At 31.5% G+C, this 18,926-nt stretch overlaps 1 protein-coding gene across 1 annotated transcript; it reads left to right on the top strand.

The window, feature by feature from the left end:
* The first annotated feature begins 9,323 nt into the window (after positions 1-9,323).
* LOC134683742 (neuronal acetylcholine receptor subunit alpha-3-like) lies at positions 9,324-14,495 on the top strand. Its single transcript, XM_063543056.1, has 4 exons — positions 9,324-9,433; positions 11,233-11,381; positions 12,888-13,039; positions 14,171-14,495. Exons 1-4 carry the CDS (start codon positions 9,400-9,402, stop codon positions 14,493-14,495), a joined length of 660 nt encoding a protein of 219 aa, XP_063399126.1. The 5' UTR covers positions 9,324-9,399.
* Positions 14,496-18,926: the final 4,431 nt, after the last annotated feature.

The following is an 18,926-nucleotide window of genomic DNA, read 5'->3' as shown; positions in this document are numbered from 1 at the left end:
CATAATTCAAAACATATGACGTCACAACTAACAAGTGATTGTTGCTTGACGTCAAAAGGTTATTTGGAGGTGATGTAAGGTCATTTGGAGGCAAGATACAGCTAAATACCAAAAGTGTAAATACGTTTATTAAGTTCAATCATTTAGATTTTAATCCACAGGCACTTAATTATCAGAATATTGAATTTCTCCCTTTTTAGAAAATTCAAATATATCAAGTGCTTCTGACTTAAAAAAAAAGAAGAAATTGGTGCCCTATTAGTATTGAATATAGTATAGATAATTTACAATTTTAAAACAAAATGACTTCAGCTTTAATTGATCTGAAAATTGTGAATTGATGTTGTGTGAAAATTGCTGCTATAACTGTTTAGTTGATTTCCATAAAATATCATAATAAAATTTAGAATTATATTCTTATATATGATTCTTATTGGTGAAACAGGCTCAGTCTATGGAAGGTGCGACACGATAAAAACTTTTCTTATATCAATGAGCGATATTGTCTTATATCAACGAGTTGCATTGTGGGAAATTTCAGACGAATTTTAGCATTTGTACGAAGAAAGGCAGATTTCTCGGTATAAACTAATGACTCTTTTCTTAAAACAGGGTATCATTTAACACGACATACATCTGGTGTATAATTTTCATGAGTTATTTTATGTAATAACAAGCAAGGTGTATTTAAACGAGAAAATTGAATTATTGAATAAATGGAACATAATTGCACAATTTATCATTTGTAAATGTACACATTCTATAAATATTATGTAGCAAATTCAATGGAATGCAATTGAGATGAATTCAATTGTTTGCTACGCCAAAATCACCTATAAGTCAACGATACTGCTATATTTTGAAATATCAATGCAATATTTGTCTTATATCATAGCGATAATTTTTTAATATCAAAAAATTATGAATGCGATACTTTTCTAATATAAATGCTATAGTTTTCTAATATAAAATGAATACGATGACATGTCACAATGCATGTCAAGAAAACTGCAAACATAATTCACAAACTTTGATCATGACCGGTTTAATGTTTTAGGATCAATATCACTAAAATTTCGTAATTGAAACAAAATTAACGCTTACATGAACTTTCAAAAATGATTCTTGACCTATTGATTGTTGAAAGTGTAAATAATAAGTTCAGTCTATTGTTTTCAATCACATTGTTTAACTGACTAACTAACATGTTTAACCCCGCAACATTATTTATGTATGTGCCTGTCCGAAGTCAGGAGCCTGTAATTCAGTTGTTGTCGTTTGTTTATGTGTTACATATTTGTTTTTCGTTCATTTTTTTTTTTACATAAATAAGGCCGTTAGTTTTCTCGTTTGAATTGTTTTACATTGTCTTATCGGGCCTTTTATAGCTGACTATGTGGTATTGGCTTTGCTCCTTGTTGAAGGCCGTACGGTGACCTATAGTTGTTAATGTCTGTGTTATTTTGGTCACTTGTGGACAGTTGTCTCATCTTCTTTTTTATAATTCTATTTGAAGTTAGGATGCAATGGCGGAATTTAAATGCGGTTGCAAATATGTCTACCGACTATTAGATTATAATATACTGGTCACACTGCTATAGCCTATCCACCTTGGTAATATCGAAATAGACAAAGAACATCATTACTTAAAAGAAACATTCATTCAAACAATCCAATCCAATACAGCTCCAAATTACAATAAATAGTCAAATGGTAAATTCAATAATCCAAACAAATTACAATGTACAAATGCTGATGTCCCGAACTTTGAACAAACCAGCTGAGTAGTCTTAGACTATAAATCTGACAACTTCAGATACAACGAAAATCAAAAATCTTGTCAGACAGAAAATGTATTTGTTATTAACATGGAAAAAGATATTGAGAAGAAAAACAGTTCTTTTTTGGATATCAAAGACTTTTCCCGTTGGTAAATCGATATCTCTATGAACATAATCAGCTCGCCGCGTTGACGCTCTTTTAAATCGCGATGACCGTGAGGGTATTCCGATGTATTGTTGCCACAAAGATTTGACTTTCGTTTTTGTCTAGTAACCGATCATACAAATAAGTGTACTTTTCTTAATGCAAAATAAAAATCTGTATCGCTTGTTATAAATTCATTTCTTCAATGAGTACTAAAACAAAATGTTTAGAACACAAAAAAATAAGATGTAAATGTCTTTTGACGTAATAAATGTGTATATATCTTTTCTATATTAATACATTTAGATCGTTCAGTTGGAGGACTGGAAAGCAGTTATTTATAAAGGGAAATTTTAAAGATTTATAGATATAAGAAGATGGTGCATGAGTTTGAGTGAGACAACTTTCCATCATAGTAATTATTTGTTTAGAGTAAACCATTATAGATCAAAGTAGGTCCTTAAACACGGAGACTGAACCCACAGCAAACACCACGGTATATAGGAACAAAACATTACTAGTGTTAAACCAATCAAACAGAAAAACCAACGGTCTAATTTGTTAATTTGTAAAAAAAAAAGGAGATTCAAAAGTACAGGTCAGATTTTGTCGAATCAATCTGAACGAGGACAGTATGATTCATCTTTGTCACAAGTTAGTTTCATTGTTATCCAATGAAAGGGTTCCATACGTGCGTTGCGAGCATATCAGATATATATTATTTCGGTGCTTTCATTATGAAATTTGCTAAATGTTATCTATGTGAACAATCATTTTGATACTTAGCTATTTGATTACATCATTGTTTATTAAACCCTTATTTGATTCGTTTTGCTTCCAAAACTTATTGAGAAATTTGTAAGACGTTACCAAAAACAATTTGAATTTAAGCAATGCTCTTAAAACTGCTAATTTATATACAAAACTACTAAGAAGTAAAATCACAAAAATACTGAACTCCGATCCGAGGAAAATTCAAAACAGAAAGTCCCTTAAATGGTAAAATCAAATGATAAAACACACCAAACGAATAATTAACAACTGTCATGTTTCTGACTCAGTACTGGCATTTTGAAAATGGTGGATTGAGCCTGGTTTTATAGCGCTTAACCTCTCATGTGTATGACAGTCCAATCAAATTCTGTCATATTTACAACTATGCGTGAACAAAACAGGCATAATGGGTAAAATTGTCAAAATATGGGTACAACAGTCTAATATTCATACTAATCGGTACTAATATTGATATAACAAAAACACCGCTATGATATTTAAAAAGTATCGCATTGATATTTTAAAAGCATCGCATTGTTTATTTATGTATATAAGAAAAACACAGCACTTCAAATTTTACACGGACATAAACTTTAGCTTCTAACTAACTTCTGAATGTATACTAAGACTCAATTGTTGTTTATATTTGAACAATAAGTTTTAAAGTTAGTATTTTCTTAATTTTTCGATGCCGAAAACAACATTTTCTGCATGGAATGTCTGCATATTTACAGTTTGATATTAGACAATATCGCTCATTGATATAAGAAAAGTTTTTATCGATACGCTTCTTCCATAGACTGAGGCTGTTTTCTAAAATGTTTCTGTAAACATATTTGTATTAATACTCTGTAGATACATGTATCAAATATTATATAACTTAGACAGATAACACATGAAAATGACTTCAAACTTGGAGTTTACTATGGACCATTCAATTAACTGCAAGAATAGGTATATTACTTTAGGTTATTTTTTTCTTCTTCGTTTAAACTTTTTAAAAGAACCGTATTATAGTAGTTATAGAGAATGTTTAACAGAAATCCACAGACTGTCTCACCTCAAAAGTGAATTATTTTTCATATAACTTTTGTTAGTTATTAAATGTTTATTTTTTTAAGTTGCTTGATAAATTATTAGAAGAAAATGTAAGGTGTTGAATCCCACCTTTGGAAAAAAAAATGCTGAGGATAGCAAGAATTAAAAATGGACGATTTTATGGCAAAAAGTTTTTTTCAATCAAAGAACGTGGTTCCCCCAATAAGTCCACCGCCAATTATTGAGTTGTTATTGTTGATGTATAATCCACACGCACCCTTCAAATCACTTAGAATTAATGAGGTCAGTATGCATTTGTAAATATAGAATAGATAGTATATTCATTTATAGATAAAGATATAGAATAGATTATCTTATATTGTTATTCAGTTTCTCTTCATTTTGAATAGCTATATAGATTTAATATATGCAATCAAAAAAAATATACACTAAAATACTATGTTGAGAATAGAATCTAGTAATATATTGTTGGCAATAAATGAATTAAAATTTATGTGTTTTTGGTTATAAACAGGAATATGAAAAGTCTTGTCTTCAATAATCATGCTTCACTTTGAATTCAGTCAACCATAAGTTCAGTCTTTGAATTTCTAAGTATGGTCAGAGAATACAGTTATCGTCCTTTGATTTTCATTGTCTACAAATAAGTCCTTAAGTTAGTGTGGACAATGTATAACTTGCAATTGGATATCATTTTTCCAGTAGTAGAACACTACACTATACACATCTTTTTGAGATAGAACAGGTGCCATTTATTTAATTTAAATTTATAGTCTAAATGAACTGCACTACAAAATAACTTGTGTTCTCGGGCCATATGCTTAAGGGAAACTTTGAATATTGATGTATATATTCCTCACAATTTTCAAAAGTTTAAAATGAAATGAGAAAGCCTGTGTTGCTTGCAACAGGCTTTTGGATCAGTTTCAAATTTGATAATTAATAATACTCTTCATAGATACCAGGATTAAAATTTTGTACACCGATGCATAAATCTTCTACAAAAGACTCCTCAGTGACTTATCTGATCAACATGAAACAACAACAAAAAACACCAGTAGTGTAGCTATAGGCAATTTTATAGTGTATGCCAAAAACTCAGTGAGGGGTCTAGGGGAATTGCAATGGAGGATAAAATGTATAAACTATAGTTGTGTACTAACTCAGCATTTAGTTCCTGCTATGATTATGTAGGTTATAAAATAACTCATTGGTGAAAGATGATTCATTATGATGATATGTGAATGACTGATTAACATCGAACAGCAAATTAGATACATATCCAAGACAAAAAAATATTTATACAACCCGGCTTTTTACTAGGTTGAAATGTCGAGCTGGATGTTTTAACATGCTAGTTATTCAGGTAAAAGTCAACAGTAAAATGTCTCACACTACCTGGACACATTATTTGGACTCCGACCAGTTTGCTCTTTCTGTTAATGCCGTGTGTTTGAAGAAGCAACACATGCCAATAGAATGTTCTAGTGACAAATTCTGTATTTTCCTGTTATTCATAGATTTTTTTTTTACATTTTGCACTGCCTTAATTTTACTATAACAAGTTATAATATAATTTATTATTAAATTACACTTAAAGACTTATATAAATGATAAGAGTAACAACAAAGATGTACAAAGATGAATTTAAAAGACCAAGATAGTTACAAAAAGATGCTGAGCAGGCATTTAATATTAAGTTCATGTGTTAGCACTGTTTATATTGCTACATATAAAACAGTTAGAGGATGCTGTTGAAATTGACGATAAGGTGCATCACTATCTAGTCAATGAAAAGTGCTACAATGTTTATAAATAAGCAGCACATAATCAGTGACGAGAAAGGCTGTTAGACAGTCGTTATTTTAGAAGTTCATATGCTAACATTCTTGTATGAAAATAGAAACTACATGAGAGGAAAGAGAAAACTGCACTTCCATTGGACCACCACATCAATCCCTTGCATTAACATTCTCTAACTCTTTCACTCAACCTTACCTCTTTACATTACTCTCTTAAAATTATCCTTATCTCTCAATTCGTCCTTTTTCTCTCTATAAAACATACATTTTAAATTGCCACTTTCATTTATATTAGACCGTTGGTTTTCCCGTTCGAATGGTTTTACACTAGTAATTTTTAGGCCCTTTATAGCTTGTAGTTCGGTGTGAGCCAAGGCTCCGTGTTGAAGGCCGTACATTGACCTATAATGGTTTTTCTTTTTAAAATTGTTATTTGTATGGAGAGTTGTCTCATTGGCACTCACACCACATGTTCCTATTTCTATCTCTAATTCTCTCTCTAGATTTCAAATGTTTTAAAAGGTGTAAGTCTTTCTAGTGAAGGATAATACAAAAAGCGTTTCAGCATTAGAAGGTGTTAAAGATATTTTAAAACAATTAAATATAAAAGAAGAGAAAGGTAAAAGTAAAAAAAAAATTGCCAAAAGTTTTGAAAATGCCAATTGGTACAAAAGTACCTGTCTGCTTGTACTAGCCAACTGGCCTGTGGGTAAGCTGGAAATTGATGTGCTAGTTCACAAAGACAAATATCACAGTTAGACATTTACCTTTTCTTGTCGGAGTACCAGTCTCTGATTTGACTTTGACATGACACCAGTATAGACGATTTTGTTTTTATAAAAACAATAAAATCTCATATATTCAAATTTTTGAAAAAAATGTAAAACATAAAATTTGTGAGACATCCTGGAATACAATTTTGATAACAGTAAAATATAAAGTGACCCTTTTAAATGAACAATTACAAAGGTTAGTATCTCATTTAAAATTGAGATAAAAAAAAAAGTGTAAAACATACCAAACTAAAATGGATAACACATAATATACCCTTTTTAGATAAAAAAAAAAAAAAATACCAGTAAAACATCTCCAATATTAATTTGATAAAACAGTAAAACATCCCGAATTAAAATTTTGGGATAAAACCAGATATATATAGTATCGCCAGTTAGACGTTTTGTGTATACCATATACTTGCATTCTGCTTTTTCTTGAAAGTAAGACCTTATCATGCACATGATTTCTGAATTATACCTCACTGAGTTTGTTATACTGTACTTGCACTAAAGCTTTACCATTTCATGACCTGAGGTGTACAGCTTCTTTTTAGAACTTGGTTGGTATAACAATACATATATCAATAGTATATCAATTAAATGATGACACAAAATGTTTGAGCTGTATAGTGGGGAATACAATTGCACATGAATATACAGAAACTCAAATGAGGAAATAAGCAGAATAAAGTATATCAGAAAACAGTTAAAGAATATGTTACTGCATAAATATCGTGCGTCTAAATCACTTTTCACTATTGACCTTCAAATCTAAACATTTAAAAACCAATGATGTTAAAATATCATAGAGTTGTTTGAAGCTATGAAAAGGGACAAACACAATTGCCGAATTTATATAAGTCCAACATCGAATGAAGATTTTGAAATTTTAGTTTCTTTAAAAAAATACATTTCAGTATATCAAAAAACGGTTTCATAAATATATTTTATACATAATGCCAGAACCGAAGCAATGTTCACTGAGTTGATGGTTTCCTTCGAGAACAAAAAGTATGCCGTCAATGTGATCGAATCAGTACTAGTAAATGAAACTACCTATTCTAGATTTCGCTTGTCAGAAAAAAGTAAAATAACAAAAACACCGCTTCCGAGGAAAATTTTAAACGGAAAGTCCGCCATCAAATGGCAAAATCAAAGCTTAACCACATCAAACTAATGAATAACAACTGCCATATTCCTGATAGAACAAATATTTTCTTATGCCGAAGCTCTTTTTGCATATATCTTCATTAGGGACACTTAAACATAAACGTTTAAAATCTAAGAATGTACGCAAAATTACGTTTACACGTTACTAGCTATATTATATTAGCGACTCATTTCAAATTATCAAGATTATTTCATACTATTGATATTAGTTATCAAAGGTACCAGGATTATTATTTAATACGACAGAAGCGCGTTTCGTCTTCATTAAACTCACCAGTGACGCTCAGATTAAATTAGTTGTAAAGCAAAACAAAGTTGAAGAGCATTGATGACCAAAAATTTCAAAAGTTGTGCCAAGTACGTTTAAGGTAATCTATTCATGTGATAAGAAAATCCTAAGTGTTTCGAAAAAAATTCAGTTTGGCAACAGGAAATTTATAAAAATGGCCATATAATTTATATTCATGGCCATATAATTTATATTCATGATATTATATTGACATATAAACGCATACGATACATGTATCATCAATACAACGAAACCACAGAAGCAATCAACAAATTACAGTTTGGATTTATTTCATTGTAACAGTTGTATATGTCAAAAGCATTTTTGTATGATTATGATTATTTCGAAATTATTTAAACCTGGTATAAATATAACATGTATAACATCATAGATGCAATTTATTGCTAATTTTGTCCAATTAACATGTAATTTCATGGAGTACAATATGAGTAATTTACATATAGATGTAAATGATTGTACAAAAGCAATAAAAAATTAAACTGATAGATGGCCTTTGCATTGCTGATGATATGCTGGACATTTCAAAATTGATTTAACCTTTAAATAAGATTTTCAATGACCAAATTATGAAAGTATATTAATCAACCTGAAGAGTGCACCATTTCTTTCAAAACAACATAAAGGCTTAACTGTACGGAAAAATCAACGCTTCAGCATTACAATCGAAGGTCTAAAATGTATCTTATATTTTATGTTATATGTGTATCTGGTATAACTTATGCAAGGCTTATTTGGACCTACAATATACACTTTAAAATGATTTTTTTACTATTCTTATCAACCGCACATATAATTAATCGCAATGAAAAAAACCCATACACAATACATAAGTTTGTCTTAGATATGGTCCTTGATTCATACCTTGAATCATATATCCTATGTAACGTTTACATTGTATGACGTCAGACAAGCAAAGCAAAGAATGTGTTTTCAAATTTGTTAGGTGCTTTTTTTGCTTTTGTAAATGTTTGTTTGTTTTGAGATTGAAACAGAGCGATGACTGCTGTCCCATATTGTAACTTTTTTTCCTATCATATGTCTTTTTTGTTCATTCATCGTTGCATGCAATATAACGGAATTTGGTGCAACTGTCACACAAATGAAAGGTTTAGCCCTATAAAACCACCATTTTTTACATTTGTACCAAGTCAGGAATTTGGCAGTTGTTGTCCATTCGTTTGATGTGTTTTGTCCTTTGATTTTTCCGTTTGAACACATGAAACCATGGAGTTTTATTTTTGCAAAAAATATGTTTTCTCAAGATGCGCACTTGAACATATTATCTTTATGTCATAATAGCGTCAATGTAATACACGAAAATGCATATTTATAACTGCGTGTTCATGGGGGCGGGATTTATTTTACACATTTAAAAAAATATTTGTATCCGTATAATTTTTCATGAAATTCAGTGCAACACTACAGCTTATAAGTATATTCAATAATCCACTAGATTGTCCAATATAAATTACTAAGTAGTTAATAAATACACGTAAATACATCACACAACTGACAATTTTATCATACATGTACTAAAATAGACATAACTTCAAGGTGACGGTTGCTCTTATGTTAAAAGACGATGTTGATGCTTATCATATTTCTCTTCAGCTTTGGTAAGTTCAACTTTCATATTGATAACAGTATTTGAAAATATGGGTTTCGATTTATCTTTCGGATAAGTTTATTTCCCCCATATGGTCAAACTTACTTTGTAAAAATGCCTTTGGACAGTAAATTTGATGTACATGTTCCGGACCATATGAGTATTTGGACCATACGCGTATGGTCATGACCATATGGGTATATACTCATATGGTCCGACCATACGCGTATGGTCTGACCATACGCGTATGGTCGGGGTAATTAACACTCTGTTACAGTTTACTTTTAATACTTCTCAACTCTTCATATGGTATGATCGTTCATTCAAAATACGCTATCATATAGGTAATTTTATCATTGTATTATAATAAAAAGATAAGCTAAATAAAAATGAGAAGTTTCACATAGTTACTTAATTTTACTTAATTGTCGAATTTAAAGTAAACACATTTTATACCGATGGTCATTACCGATTTGTTATTACGAGTAAATGGCAATATGTCGAATAAAAAATTAAATTCCAAAAATTTCTAAATGAACTGTTACATAAGAAGTCACTGGAAAGCAGCATACTATTAGTTTATTTAAGTTGTGTTGTGAAGATGGTGTATTGCAGTCATTTTACGATATTTGAGATCTAGAGCTTCTTAAAAACACTGTAGACATCAGAATTGCCAAAGACCTCGGTATCACTGAACGCAGCTGTAAAAAGGGCCTGTTTTTCACTCGCAAACAAAATGTGTAAATGAAAGATCGTGCACAAATTTCTTTCAAATGCAAAAAGCTATGATACCGTGTAGAAGTGAATGTCATCCAAACCTAAATGCACGAATGTAACTAGCGATGAAAACTAACTATGGCATCAATATTAAATTTTTACGTAGCTTTTTGGATTATAAAATTAAAAAAAATGTCATGTTTTAAACCATCACTGTTTTTTTAGATAAAGTTTTTGTATTATTGAAACGTTTATAATGTAATTTGAAAAAATATATATACCTATATAGTCCAAATACTCATATGGTCCGGCTCATTAATAACCAAACGAGTATTATACTCATATGGTCCGACCATACGCGTACGGTCCGACCATACGCGTATGGTCGGACCATATGAGTATACGCATATGGTCATGACCATACGCGTATGGTCCAAATACTCATATGGTCCGGAACATACATAAGCATAAGTGTGAGATTTTTTAATTTGCAACAACCGCTTCAAACATCCGATAATTTTTTATTCTTTTAGCATAGTGAATCATATGATACATTTGAATCTGTTGAAGAATGTGATATTTTTCTATGCAATATCTTTTAACATGGAGAAACATACGAGATTATTTTTTCATTTAATATCTTTTAATATGGTAAAAGATATGAACCTTTTTTTTTTTTATCTATGATCTTTTATCATGATTGTAAAACATACGATTTTTTTTTATTTCATGTCTTTGAACATGGCAAAACATATGATATTTTTTTATTTGATAGCTTTTACCATGGTGGAACATACGGTATTGTTTATCTAATACCTTTTAACATGGTGAAACATACGGGAATTTTTTTTAATATATTGTAACATGGTGAAACATCCGATATGTTTTATTTAATATCTTTCAATTTGGTGAAACATACGATACTGTTTGTTTCCACAAAGCAGCAGTTCACATGCAAAAGGAAAATTTAAGCATGAATGATACTTTTTAATTAATATTGCTGCCTCTTCGGCGTTTATTCAACATATTTTTCCTCAAAATTTATGTCAGTGTAACAAACGAATATTTTATAACTCTCGTTGTCCAATGTAGGAAACCGAGCAGAAAGTGTTTCGATGAATGAAGATGATTTCCTGTCCCTACTGATAACGGACTACAATAAAATGGTTCGCCCCTCAAACAAGGAACAACCCATTACTAACGTCAACCACAGTCTAGCAATACAAAGGATAGTGAAATTTGTAAGTTTAAGAAATTTAAAAGGCAAGCTTCCGAAATAATATCTTACAATTTTTAAAATGATAAGAAAAAGATAACAAACCTTTCAGAGAAAACCTAGTAAACATAAAAAGTTCATAACATGATGACATTATTATATAATATATTATTATATAGTATCACTTTATGTATATGTAACACTCAGAAACGTGTCCTTCCCCCCAAACGTGTCCGATACTCCCAAACGTGTCCACATCGACGTCACTGAACTGCAAAACATGTCTAGTTGTAAAAAGGGCGTCAAAGCGTGTCATTTGTATTATTTTAACGCCTAAACGTGTCCATTTTTTAATAAACACCCAAACGTGCCCAATCCGTCAAACGTGCCCAATCCCCCAAACTTGTCCTATAATATAAAGGAAACTAAAAGATTGTTACACTGATATTCCGTAAAAATAAAACTGTCCTTTTCCGCTCCAAAAAAAGTATAATTTAATTCCGAGTTACGATTAGTGTAGATACCTAAAAACCGTAAACAAATTTAGGCCCAATCCTAAATCCCCGGTATGATAATAAAACTTATGTATAGTATTTATTGTTAATATGATATCGTTCAAATAATGCATGAAATATTTGGCACTGGACTCATGACTCTTGTTTGTATGTCTTCACTTTATTAGTGATGCTGGAAATCTAAAATTTATTAAAATACCTGATAACGAGTTTATGATTTTATTATCTTTTAAAATATATAAAAAAAGGAAGTCAATTCTTTTAAAATCCTACCTTGCAGTATTCGCGGATTACAGATGATTTCCTAATGCTTGCAAAGTAAAACTTTGGTTGGCTTGCTTGCTTTGTTTGTGTATAATTGTAAATACAAGCTTTGTAAATAAGACTGACATCTTTAAACAATATGTATAGGCATAGTTTATCCTGAATATATTATATTTGAATTTAATTTGATGTTATCCTGTAGTAAACGCTTAATCCAACTGAACTAGAATTGTTTGTACATGTATGTGCGCTCTTAACGAGCATAATACTTGCAACTGGAGTATAAGCAATTTCAGTCAAAAGTCGATTTATATGTTACAGATTAAATTTGCAAAAACAACCGGCATTGAACTAACTGATACTAATAAATGATCATTTTATCAACTGTGTCCCCCATTATAGAATTGCCGTAAACGTTATTGATTTTATTCATGTATTAGCGCTAAAAGACGTGAGACGTCCTGGTGTTAAATAGTGGACACGCTTTGGCGAATAACAATAATCGGACACGTTTGGGGGTTATAAAATCAGACACGTTTAGGGAATATTGGATATTACGGACACGTTTAGGGAGAATAGACACGTTTGGGGGAATCGGACACGTTTGGGGGACAGGACACGTTTGGGAGTGTTACATATATACTCCAAATTCATACAAATAATTCTCGTTTCTTTTTTGCGCTAAGGGTTTTAAGGTTGAAATTGACATTAAATGCATCTCATACTTATTGTCTCTTTGAATGATTTTTAAGAACTCACATGAGCTGATAGTTGATGCATGGATGCCAACAACTTGGACAGATACTCGACTCAGTGCAGCAGCAGACAGATTCCGGGACGATTTCAGCCATATTTCTATTCCGCAGTCTGCAGTATGGTTACCCGATATTACTCTTTATCAGCGGTAAGTGATATTGCTACGTTTTTTGTGTTCTCTTTTTAAATTAGATTGTAGAATTGGTTTATAAATAAATTTAAACAACAGATACTGGGTTTGTTGTTATTCATGCTCAAATTTTTATATTTTATACCTGATTGAAAACTTGATGTTAGTTGTAATCAAACTTTACCTCTGTGATTTCTAAGCATTCAACCGTTTATTCTTATTTCGTATTGTGAAAAACGAATTTTCTTCGACAAAAGATATCAAATTGAGAATAGAATTAGACAAGGAAAAAATTGTAACACAAGCAGAAAATAAACTCTTCAGGGATGCCAGGACTAAAACTGTTTACACCAGATACGCATTTCGTCTACATAAGACTCAGTGACGATATTAACAAAAAAGTTGAAAAGACCTTTCAAAGTATGTAGTTGAAGAGCATCAAGAGTCCAAAATTCAAAAAGGAAAATTACTTTCATATCATCGAAATTATGCTTTTTCTGATTTAAAAGGGTGATCTAAACTTATTTTAGAATAATTCTTATATGATTTGCATATTAGGACATACGTTAATATGATTGTTCGTGAGTGCTTCCGGTAGTTCGATAGACGACGTTGACCGAACTTCTTTATAACCAATGTAAACAAGATGGCGGCGAAATAAACACCGACGTTTACAAAAATTATTTTCACTGCACGTTATCGTTAAATGAAATAATACAAAAAAACATTCGTTTGAATGATAAGAGATTTTGCAGTTTACTTTTTATCAGATAACAAATTTCATTTAGTACATATTTTTGGGTTAAACAACAAATATATTCATGCGCCAGGCCTATTCAATGACATAAATATACAATTTACGTGTGATAGAGGTAGCGAGTGAAGAAAAATATATTCCCTATCTCCAATTTTAAAGAATTATAAGGATTAAACGCATATTAAAAGGAATTTATTGGTGTATAAACTTGACCAAGTCAATCACAAACATATGATAAAAGTCCGTTGGACTTTTATTTGTTTGTGGGTGAATTGGTCGAGATAATACGCTAATAAATTCATGTAAAAAGGCCTTTAATCCCATAATATTTCCAAAAAACAGTATGCCTCTTTTATGAAAATTCAAACATGTTTTGTGATATTTCTTTGTAGACCAAAGACACACCTTGACTACGAACCAAATGTGTTGTTGTATGGCGGTGGTCGAATGGTGTACGTTCCATCATCTCGGATTTGGACGGACGATTGTAAAGATGTAGGTAATGGTATTACCGAATGCTCCTTCCAGTTTGGTCCATGGAGTTATGACACTGATGACGTAAACCTAATGTCGGATGGAATTTCAATGCATGAATTTCGTGAACACTCAGAGTTTGAGATTGTTGAATCAAAAGCAGTTCGAAAGGACTACAAAGGACCATGCTGTGACGGATATTGGGCTTGTATCAAGTACACCCTGTCTATAAGACTCATATGATTAGTAAAACAAAATAGTAACTTGTATATAGAACTAACATTTTATCAAATTAATCGTGTATTTAATTGTCTCCTTATATAAACAATGATAAAATTCAACTCTGAGTCTGCAGAACACGATCTATCAATCATCTTATTTGTAACGTTATATTCGTGTGTGTTGCACATTCTGGTATATTTATTAGGCCAATAAAAAGTATATGAAAATTATAAAGTCTTTTTTTTAACATGTTTGCCTACTTGATATACCAATAAAGTTTATTGGACTACTGGACTAGATGTTATATGGAACTTATTGGGTCAGAAAGGAATGCTATCTTAAATGCGTCGATGTATCATCCTTTGGTCTTTTGTTTTTTGTAACTCAACATTATTTAGCGATATCAATTTGAAATAAAAAAGAAAGTTGTTGAAAACAGACTAACTAGCCATAGACAGGGATTCTCAGACAAACATTAATCTACATTTTTTTTTACCAAAGTTTTGTGTCATTTCCAAAGGAATCACACGCGTACTAAGTTTCAAATTATTTTTAGAAGAAACACACGAGACCATTAATAATGTCCAAAGGGTGCACACCATATAAAAGAAAAAAATTATATCAAAAGGGTACATACGAGACCAAAGATTGAAATAACCTCAAAAGGGTATATGTATACACATTACAAAGTTTGGAATAACCTCTCGTCGTACACACACAACAAAAGGTTACCACAGTTTGGAATTAACTCAGAAAGAGTTCACACGACGCATCAGTTTAATCAACCATTTCTACATTAGAAAAGGCCTGTATCAAGCCAGAAAAGTGACCGTTGTTATCTATTTATTTTATGAGTTGACCTTTGATTAGGGACTTTCCGTTTTGAATTTTCTCGCAGTTTTAATATTTTTGCGATCTTACTTCTTGATATGCCTTCTATTTAAATAAAACCAGGTTCAATCCACCAATGTCTACAAAAGGACATGCCTGTACTAAATCAGAAATGTGACAGTTGATTTTCATTTGTTTGGTGTATTCGAGCTTTGGATTTTGACATTTGATACAGCACTTTCCGTTTTAAATATAATAATCATAATAAAAAACAACAAATAGTATGTTTGAATTTTGGCATTTTTTTTGTCATGGATTTATTAGGGCAGTTCAACTATATATCAACCGGCCTATGAATTTGCATTCATCGACAATGTCTCATTAATGTCCAAGATAAAAACATAGAAGGGCAACCATCATATGTTTTCTCCAAATGGCAACTGGGCTACCAGACGCCAACTGTAATAAATTCAGCCATTCAGTAAATCAATATATTCAGTTCATATTCTGTCCAATCCATGACGCTTCTTTAACGATATCTGAAAATATACAACAGAGAGCAGAAAATATTCTCAGGGGTGGGATAGGGTGGGTTTTGTGTTCCTTCAGTTCAAATCATGCAATGAACAAATCACGAAAAGCATGCAATTTTATACCAAATAAAAGCGGGAAAACCGCTTTCGAAATTATGTAGGTGAATGAAAGACGCTCACGTTCTTTAAAATTAAAGAAAAGATAACTCTAGTTTAGCAGACGATAATCTTAATTTATTAAATTGATTAAATGCTTATAGTGCGGTGACTGAAGGTAGATTTTTTTGAATTTAATCTCCCCACCGAACACACACCTATATAATATATCATTGGAAAGAGGAAATCGTTTACTATAATAATATGCCTGTCGTCAGGACTTGGTATGGTCACAATTTTTTTAAATTGAGGTCAAAGGTCATATGTGAAAATCTGTGAAAATTTGGGAGGGTTTCAATTTTGACATTTTTTTCTATTTCTAAACTCTACACAAAAACAAACGATACTGTTTTGGCCTTATTAATGTTTGTTATTATACATAAATCTTAATCATTAAGATTTATTTTATCAAAAAAATCCTAAAACGACGTTTTATAAACAAAACTTCAAAAATTAAGTTTTCAACCTATAAAATGTTTAGAGCACCTTAACCTTTTGAAAAATTTCTATTTCAGGTAAAAATCAAGTGTCATGAAGGACAATACTTTAAAATTATTTTTTAAACTATCATATTGGGTGAGATATCAAATCAAAGCAATAGAACACTTCAGTCAAATATGACCTCAAATTGAATTGCGGATACTTCAGGTTTTATTATAGACTATTCGTTGCTTTTGATTTTTTTTCTCACTATTATTACTGCTTCCATGTAGTTTTATCTGTTGTTGCGTATTTTACTCTGGTTAATATCTATTACATTATAAGTTTTGTACCTATATCCCCCTTTTTTCCCCTTGCAACGTACCACAAACTTCAAAAGTATTCCATATAAAAAAAGAAGATGTGATATGATTGCAAATGAGGCAACCCTCCAAATGAGACATAAATTACCAATACGTCCAGTACGGGCTTCAACAATGAGTAAAATTTATACTGCATATTCTTCAATTCACGAAATTAATATTGTAAAACAAACGAAAAATCTCTCGACCTGATTGATGTACAAAATGAATAGGAAACAAAAAAATATAGTATATAGAAACATACGACAAACACTGCATTACCGTCTCGTGACTTGAAACAGACACAAACAGAATGTGGCGGGTTATGACTTTTTTAAGGGCCACCAACACTCCCCAAACCTGGGGGCTGGGACCGTGTGGTTCAGTTCAACAAGCTCTGTACCTAATCAACCGTTATCTCCATCATCTTCATTTTCACAAACCGTCACAAGACATGTTTTTAATATTTCTATACATTTCACTCATGGCCAGAGATATGCACATGAAAGGTTCTGCTCAAAGCAAACACGTTATTTTGAGTTTTTCTTTACAAGTACAGACAAGGTATTGTAGGAAGTCCGAAGACATTTGTTCCCAAAGAAATACCAGCTTCAAACCATCCCTTTCAATTCATCCAACTTTGAAGATTTAACAGAGATCTAAAATAGGGTTCAGATGACATCCATAATTATGCTTGTCTGCAAAGATGATTGGGAAACATTATGCATGAGACATACACACTATCTTGATTTCGCTCAATTTCATGGTTGGCAACACATTAGATGTAGCGTCGCACTCTACTTTAAGAAGCATAAAATCCATTGGAATTCAATATTTCAACAAGGTGTTTCGAACAAAAATCATGGTACATTTGTAAAGCCAATCCTAAATGAAAAGGAGTAAAAAAAAATGGTCACATAAACGGTTGACCAAACAATTGCTTAAGCAATTACGCAATTTCTGTGCTGCCATTTCCTGAGAATAGTCTTGGCTATGCAGTTTCATCGAGTTACCATAAAATGAATTGCAATAAAGACGAAGGCATTGACTGAATTGAAGAAGAAAGAGACAATTCATCCGAAGTTGGGTATACTTCTGTAGAGTTTGTAGAGCTGTCTTTTCTATTGTATACTTGCAGTGGAATGACATATCTGTCCGTTATTTGTGTCTATTACATTTGACATAAAAATTTTGAGTTCAGTTTTCAATCGACTAACAGCTGATATGGCATCTCAAATAGTTATTTTGCTACAAAATATTGTTAAATTTGCCTTGAACTTGTTGAAGTTGTTTGACAACTGAATTTCTATAGAAATCAATGAGTTAATAGTTATCAAAGGTACCAGGATTATAATTTAGTACGCCAGACGCGCGTTTCGTCTACATAAGACTCATCAGTGACGCTCAAATCAAAAATATTTATAAACCCAAACAAGTACAAAGTTGAAGAGCATTGAGGATCCAAAATTCCAAAAAGTTGTGCCAAATACGGCTAAGGTAATCTATGCCTGGGATAAGAAAATCCTTAGTTTTTCAAAAAGTTTAAAGTTTTGTATACAGGAAATTTATAAAAATGACCACATTATTGATATTCATGTCAACACCGAAATGTTGACTACTGGGCTGGTGATACCCTCAGGGACGAAACGTCCACCAGCAGTGGCATCGACCCAGTGAGACTGCATTTTAAGTAGAATATTTTCAATTAGAATCAGCTGGAAGAAAAGATCTACTACTAAGTAGTATATTTATCTAGTAACGGTGTCATGAGGAATGACCATTACATCGTTGTCAATTGCCAAAATAAAATTAGTAAAAGCAGTATCGTGATCTGAGATATTTGCTTTTTTTTTCGCTTTTAGCAAATAATTTGTAATGCAACCAAAATGACAGAGTGCTCAAGAAGTTTAAAAGATGGACGGGAAACTATTTCAACTTTAACTTTATCTGACACGGTTAAAACATTCTTAATACGCTCATCTGATTCAAACTTGAGTAGTTTTTTATCTTTCTAAAATGTTTTGTTGCAACAAAATATACAAGCGCTCAAGTTGTACGACTGCATTCTAGAACGCGTACACATACCCGAAACTGAGGGACAACAGTCCGATAATTGTATGTCGTCATTAAATATCAGATTAGAAGCTTCC

Source organism: Mytilus trossulus, chromosome 9 (genome assembly GCF_036588685.1).
Source record: "Mytilus trossulus isolate FHL-02 chromosome 9, PNRI_Mtr1.1.1.hap1, whole genome shotgun sequence".
In the NCBI taxonomy this organism is placed as follows: domain Eukaryota; kingdom Metazoa; phylum Mollusca; class Bivalvia; order Mytilida; family Mytilidae; genus Mytilus; species Mytilus trossulus.
The sequence above is the reverse complement of the archived record's forward strand: the minus strand, read 5'-3'. Positions and strand labels throughout refer to the sequence as shown.

Coding starts and splice junctions, on each gene's coding strand:
- LOC134683742 (XM_063543056.1), top strand. CDS start 9,400: ATGTTGATGCTTATCATATTTCTCTTCAGCTTTG. Junction 11,382..12,887: donor TACAAAGGATAGTGAAATTT/GTAAGTTTAAGA, acceptor ATGATTTTTAAG/AACTCACATGAGCTGATAGT. Junction 13,040..14,170: donor GATATTACTCTTTATCAGCG/GTAAGTGATATT, acceptor ATTTCTTTGTAG/ACCAAAGACACACCTTGACT.